This window comes from Protobothrops mucrosquamatus, unplaced genomic scaffold, assembly GCF_001527695.2.
Source record: "Protobothrops mucrosquamatus isolate PMUCROS unplaced genomic scaffold, P.Mucros_1.0 scaffold4337, whole genome shotgun sequence".
NCBI lineage: Eukaryota > Metazoa > Chordata > Lepidosauria > Squamata > Viperidae > Protobothrops > Protobothrops mucrosquamatus.
This window is the reverse complement of record NW_015390251.1, coordinates 22,737-29,808: the sequence shown is the minus strand read 5'-3', so window position 1 is coordinate 29,808 and position 7,072 is coordinate 22,737. Positions and strand designations below refer to the sequence as shown.

Sequence of the window (7,072 nt, the reverse complement as noted above, 5' to 3'; positions counted from 1 at the left end):
GCCGTGGAGCATCTGTCCCTGAACAGGGCTGTGTGAGCCAGCTGTGATCCCAGCCAGCTGTGCACCCACCTACCTGGCCGACCATGGTCTTGGCTAAGATCTCTGCCCTTCTGGGCCCGCTCAGGATGTCGGCAGCTTTGAAGAAGACCTCCGCGCGGTCCTGGATGGGCCGGAGATCCCATTCCTTCCGGGCACCCAATGCAGAGATAATGGCCTTGTTCAACAAGTCCTAGATGGGCAGAAAATTGCCCACATTTGAGGTGACTCATTTGTATTTATCTATGAACTGACTTATTTATGGACTGACTGGGTGGGTGAGGGGGATGAGAAGTTTGTGGAATGAAGCACAGCATAGAACAGGGGTCCCCAACCCCCGGTCCGTGGACCGCCACTGGTCCGTAGCATGCCAGCAACCGGGCCGCACAAACAAAAAAAAGCCCCATCCATGGGATGCAGGCAGTACACAAAACCACATCCCTTCTGGTCCCTGGAAAAAACCATTCTCCATGGCACCGGTCTCTGTTGCCAAAAGGTTGACCCAAAAGGTTGAGAACCTCTGGCACAGAAGACACCTCTCCCCCCCAGAAACACTTTCACAAGTTTTTTTTTTAATGCTACAACCATCGTGAAAATGTGGGACTCACTGCCACATGATGGCCAGTATCTTGGTTGGCTTTAAAAACGGGTTAATCCTTAGCAGCTCCATCCATCAAGGCCTGTCCATTTCCTCTGTCTTTTTTTTCAAATAACCCAGTTATTCACCAAGGATGGCCAGAGGTGACCAAAAATTTCTGTTAACCAGGTTTGAGTTTGCATTTTTGTATAACTCTGCCTTCGCTGGCAACTCCTTTATCCGTAGGCTGTGTACAGGTTGTGTTGTGGGCACGGAAAAGTAATTTGGCCAGGAAAGGGGGGTTACATTCTGCTACATCAGGAATGAGGGAAGGCATTCATCTCAAAGGCAGCAATAGAGCGAGGCTGAATGCCTGGAGTCAGGGACAGGACAGGACAGTAAGTCATTCAGACAAACGAAGGACATCCTCCTTCATAGACTCGCTGGAGCTTACAAGATTATCATAAAATGTGCTTACAAACAGCCTCCACCTGAGTCCTACCTGGGAACATTCCAAAAAAGTCTTACTGTGGGGTGCTTTGCTCACCTTATCAGCGTAGCAGTATTTGGCCACTTTGTGTAAATGTTTAAAGGGCTGGAAAAAAAAAAAAACAGGAGGGAGAGAGGAAGAAAAATGTAACAATTTTGACCAGCAATTTCTCCGAGAATAATAATAATAATAATAATAATAATAATAATAATAATAATAATAATAATAATAATAATAATAATAATAATAATAATAATAATGCCTGTGCTTGTTTTAAACAGAAATGCATCTGATCATTTTAAAGTAAACATTCCAAGTGTGACAGATTCGCCAAAAAGAAACACAGCGAGTAAAATACTTCTCGCCCGTACTGAAGTGACCACCAAACAGAGACTTTTAAGGCCTTTGGTCAAACATGGATGAAATAGGCTCTTTTTACAACTAAAACTAGAGTCTGCTGTAAGGGGAATGAAGGGGGAATTTTAACACAGCTGTGACATCAGACTACCAACGAAGCAGGCCCTTGCTGGCGGAACTCACCGACACTTGATACCTCACGTCGGCTGTCCACACTTTCTCCCCCCCAACGACACACGGGATCTCTTCGGTCTTGCCCCTCACGTCATTTAGAGCCTAGAGAGGGAAGTAACAACTTTGTAAACAGGCTAGCTCATCTGTTCTGTGTCAACGCTGCAAATACTGTATATTCTTGCTTTGACAATATGCAGAAATGTCTGGTATTTTTATAGTTAAATCAGGCAACAGTGAAAGGGGAGAATAAGGAAAGCCCGGGAAAAAGAAACCGGAAGTAAATCACATCTTCCAAGTTGATTGGAAGATGTGAACCATGACCCCAAAATAAGGGAGTGGGAAATGCTTAGGATTATATGCGTAACGGAAGAGAAGCCAGACCTAAGCATTTCCACCATGCCGTACTGACATCTCTGTAACCTTAATAAATGCTTTTAGGAAAAATTATGCCTGAAAGTCCTTTTAAGTGTTTCATTAATCAGACACATGACATTCTGCTATCCAGATCACCACGAATTCTTTCTCTGATCCTTGTGCTGCTCACACACCTTGCCTCTTCTGGAGACTTCCTTGCGCTCCCTCTCTTCATCCCCCAAAGAGGATGTGTGTGTTGTTGTTCTCCACAACCAAAAGCCTGCTGTCCTTCCTTCCTACCTTCCTTGCAATCCTTTGCATCTCAAATGGCTACCGTCTTTTCTTCCTCGCCTCAAATTCCTCACCAAATCCTATTTTCTCCAAACCCTCAGTCTTGGAATCTTTACCTGCCCGTTACAAGCGAGGCAGGGCCGCTAAACTGCAGCCACCCGTGCAGTCCCTGCCTTTTTCTGATTGGTGCAAACCAAAGTGCAGCCTTGCTTCTATACCCAAGCAAACAGGCCCTGCAAGTAAAAGTTGCAACAGAGCTTGGAAATCAAGTGGTCTCCAGTTTCATGTGTTCGCTGTCCCTTGACTGGATGCTCTAGTAGTTACTAGGCCACAAAGAGGGCACCTCTCTTTGTTACCTGCTGGAGGGCGGCTCGCTCAGGGCTCCCAGGTTTGAAGGCCAAAATGGGCTCGTTGACCACCTTTGTAGAGGCATGGTGTTGCCATCGCAGGCTGGGGGGATGGGGAAAGAAAGAAAGAAAGAAAAAAGCAGACATTATTTCACTTTATGTGACAATCACGAGGGATCCCTGAGACATCTGCAGGCTTGATGGACTAAAGCTTTATTTCTTCAGTTCCAAAGAGGGCTGCACTGTTAAAAGAGGAAGGCAAATGGGGAAAGCCACGTATAGGGCTGTGACATTCTAGGACAGGGGTAGTCAACCTTGGCTCTTTTATGACTCGTGGACTTCAATTCCCAGAATTCCTGAGCCAGCTAAGCTGGCTCAGGAATTCTGGGAATTGAAGTCCACGAGTCATAAAAGAGCCAAGGTTGACTACCCCTGTTCTAGGAGAAAGAGAGAAATGCAGACAAACAAGGACATTAAAAAACCCCTGAGAAAGGATTAAACCAGAACTGGAAAAAAAAAGGAGAGGGAAGTTTAAAACTTGAACCTTGCATTATTTGTTTTAGGGAGCGCAACATGGCTTTGTCTTATATATTTTGCAACACAGGTTTTTTTTAACAAGACAGGCATAGGAATAAAATAAAATAAAATACAATAGAAAGATTCCCTCATGGGCATTGATACAGCTTTGCAGGCAGTAGTATCTAAGTTGTATGCTCCTATTACCTTTTGAGAGGCGTCGTCACCTTCCTACGCTATAAATAACCAGACCTACTATCTCTGTCTTTCCCCAATGACTGCTCAGTTCCTCTTCCCTCCCCATTTCCTTTTCCTTGTGTGTCATGCTTCTTACGTTGTCAGTCTGAGGACAGGGGCATGCTACTGCCAGGAACTTATTTTCCGTCTGAAATGGGAGTTTAAACCTTGTAAATAAAATGTGGTTAACTGAAGTTTAAAATGTGGTTTCTCCCCTTGGGACTCAAGACTGCGCAAACAGTTAATCTGCTGAAAATCCCTTTGTAAGTTTGATGTGAAGCAGGCTTTCCCCAATCCGAGCCTAATTTATAATATTTTTTAAAAAAAACTGACAGTTGACACACGNTAATAATAATAATAATAATAATAATAATAATAATAATAATAATAATAATAATAATAATAATAATAAAGTTGGAAGGGACCTTGGAGGTCATCTAGTCCAACCCCCTGCTCAGGCAGGAAACCCTATACCATTTCAGACAAATGGCTGTCCAGTCTCTTCTTAAACACTTCCAGTGTTGGAGCATTCACCACTTCTGGAGGCAGGTGGTTCCACTGGTTAATTGTTCTAACTGTCAGGAAGTTTCTCCTTAGTTCTAAGTTGCTTCTTTTAAACAGAAATGCATCTGATCATTTTAAAGTAAACATTCCAAGTGTGATAGATTCGCCAAAAAGAAACGCAGCGAGTAAAATACTTCTCGCCAGTACTGAAGTGACCACCAAACAGAGACTTTTAAGGCCTTTGGTCAAACATGGATGAAATATGCTCTTTTTACAACTAAAACTAGAGTCTGCTGTTTAAGGGGAATGAAGGGGGAATTTTAACACAGCTGTTACATCAGACTACCAACGAAGCAGGCCCTTGCTGGCGGAACTCACCGACACTTGATACCTCACGTCGGCTGTCCACACTTTCTCCCCCCCAACGACACACGGGATCTCTTCGGTCTTGCCCCTCACGTCATTTAGAGCCTAGAGAGGGAAGTAACAACTTTGTAAACAGGCTAGCTCATCTGTTCTGTGTCAACGCTGCAAATACTGTATATTCTTGCTTTGACAATATGCAGAACTGTCTGGTATTTTTATAGTTAAATCAGGCAACAGTGAAAGGGGAGAATAAGGAAAGCCCGGGAAAAAGAATCCGGAAGTAAATCACATCTTCCAAGTTAATTGGAAGATGTGAACCATGACCCCAAAATAAGGGAGTGGGAAATGCTTAGAATGTATGTGTAACGGAAAAGAATCCAGATCTAAGCATTTCCACCATGCCGTACTGACGTCTCTGTAACCTTAATAAATGCTTTTAGGAAAAATTATGCCTGAAAGTCCTTTTAAGTGTTTCGTTAATCAGACACATGACATTCTGCTATCCAGATCACAAATTCTTTCTCTGATCCTTGTGCTGCTCACACACCTTGCCTCTTCTGGAGACTTCCTTGCGCTCCCTCTCTTCATCCCCCAAACAGGATGTGTGTGTTGTTGTTCTCCACAACCAAAAGCCTGCTGTCCTTCCTTCCTACCTTCCTTGCAATCCTTTGCATCTGAAATGGCTACCGTCTTTTCTTCCTCGCCTCAAATTCCTCACCAAATCCTATTTTCTCCAAACCCTCAGTCTTGGAATCTTTACCTGCCCGTTACAAGCGAGGCAGGGCCGCTAAACTGCAGCCACCCGTGCAGTCCCTGCCTTTTTCTGATTGGTGCAAACCAAAGTGCAGCCTTGCTTCTATACCCAAGCAAGCAGGCCCTGCAACTAAAGGCTGTAACAGAGCTTGGAAATCAAGCGGTCTCCAGTTTCATGTGTTCGCTGTCCCTTGACTAGATGCTCTAGTAGTTACTAGGCCACAAAGAGGGCACCTCTCTTTGTTACCTGCTGGAGGGTGGCTCGCTCAGGGCTCCCAGGTTTGAAGGCCAAAATGGGTTCGTTGACCACCTTTGTAGAGGCATGGTGTTGCCATCGCAGGCTGGGGGGATGGGGAAAGAAAGAAAGAAAGAAAAAAGCAGACATTATTTCACTTTATGTGACAATCACGAGGGATCCCTGAGACATCTGCAGGCTTGATGGGTTAAAGCTTTATTTCTTCAGTTCCAAAGAGGGCTGCACTGTTAAAAGAGGAAGGCAAATGGGGAAAGCCACGTATAGGGCTGTGACATTCTAGGACAGGGGTAGTCAACCTTGGCTCTTTTATGACTCGTGGACTTCAACTCCCAGAATTCCTGAGCCAGCCATGCTGAGGGGAAAGGGAGAGGTTTCCATGCTGAGCCATGCTGGCTCAGGAATTCTGGGAATTGAAGTCCACGAGTCATAAAAGAGCCAAGGTTGCCTACCCCTGTTCTAGGAGAAAGAGAAAAATGCAGACAAACAAGGACATTAAAAAACCCCTGAGAAAGGATTAAACCAGAACTGGAAAAAAAAGGAGAGGGAAGTTTAAAACTTGAACCTTGCATTATTTGTTTTAGGGAGTGCAACATGGCTTTGTCTTATATATTTTGCAACACAGGTTTTTTTTTACCAAGACAGGCATAGGAATAAAATAAAATACAATAGAAAGATTCCCTCATGGGCATTGATACAGCTTTGCAGGCAGTAGTATCTAAGTTGTATGCTCCTATTACCTTTTGAGAGGCGTCGTCACCTTCCTACGCTATAAATAACCAGACCTACTATCTCTGTCTTTCCCCAATGACTGCTCAGTTCCTCTTCCCTCCCCATTTCCTTTTCCTTGTGTGTCATGCTTCTTACTTTGTCAGTCTGAGGACAGGGGCATGCTACTGCCAGGAACTTATTTTCAGTCTGAAATGGGAGTTTAAACCTTGTAAATAAAATGTGGTTAACTGAAGTTTAAAATGTGGTTTCTCCCCTTGGGACTCAAGACTGCGCAAACAGTTAATCTGCTGAAAATCCCTTTGTAAGTTTGATGTGAAGCAGGCTTTCCCCAATCCGAGCCTAATTTATAATATTTTTTAAAAAAAACTGACAGTTGACACACGCTATGAAACGTGGAGAGTATTGACTCCAAAAGGCCACTTTCTGAGAAGGGACTGTTCTTTTAAAACTTTTCCTCTCCAACTCTTTCTTGCTTTCCAAATTCCAAACAGGAATAGGTTGGTCAGCAAAATGAATGCTTGAGGAGCTGGACTTTTGCACCCAGGGGCAAAAGTCTGATCTTTTCTGCCTCAGCAGGTTTTTGAGGCACAACCTTGATTTTGAAGGCCCACAAGTTGAAAGCAAAAGACCTGAGCAAACAAGGACAGCTGTTCCAGTTTCTTTGGTCCCAGCTTTGCTTTATCTCAGGCAAGGCTGATAAGGCCAAAGCCCTGCTCATTCTGATAAGGACCAGAAAGGAAAGTGTATGTAGATTAAAAAAAAAGAGGCATTCAGAGGTAAACCTGAAATTGGGGGGGGATAGGAGACTGAAACTTCTGGGCCCCCAATTTAAAGCTTTCCACACTGAATTAGGGCTTTCTTAACCAAACAACTTAGGGATTTGCAGGTGGGCCTCAACTGGGACCAGAATTTCCACTGCTAAACAAAGTGGCAGTGAAGGCAGCTATGCATGATTTTCCTATGGGTTTTTTTTTGGCCACAGTTAAGCAATTCACTACAGTTGTTAAGTGAATCATGCTCCATTAAGTGAATCTGGCTTGCTGTATTGATTTTGCTCGTCAGAAGCCAGCGGGGAGGGTCACAAA

At 44.0% G+C, this 7,072-nt stretch overlaps 1 protein-coding gene across 1 annotated transcript in view; it reads right to left on the bottom strand.

Moving 5' to 3' along the window:
* The window catches only part of ALDH4A1 (aldehyde dehydrogenase 4 family member A1), a 12,103-nt gene extending 7,756 nt beyond the window's left edge, over window positions 1-4,347 (bottom strand). Inside the window, exons 1-5 of the mRNA XM_015828222.1 lie at window positions 4,343-4,347; window positions 2,636-2,729; window positions 1,644-1,736; window positions 1,161-1,208; window positions 74-229 (exon numbers count right to left, since the gene is read on the bottom strand). Coding sequence (XP_015683708.1) covers window positions 74-229; window positions 1,161-1,208; window positions 1,644-1,736; window positions 2,636-2,729; window positions 4,343-4,347 — 396 coding nt within the window. The remainder of the gene's footprint in view (window positions 1-73; window positions 230-1,160; window positions 1,209-1,643; window positions 1,737-2,635; window positions 2,730-4,342) is intronic.
* Between the last annotated feature and the right edge of the window lie 2,725 nt (window positions 4,348-7,072).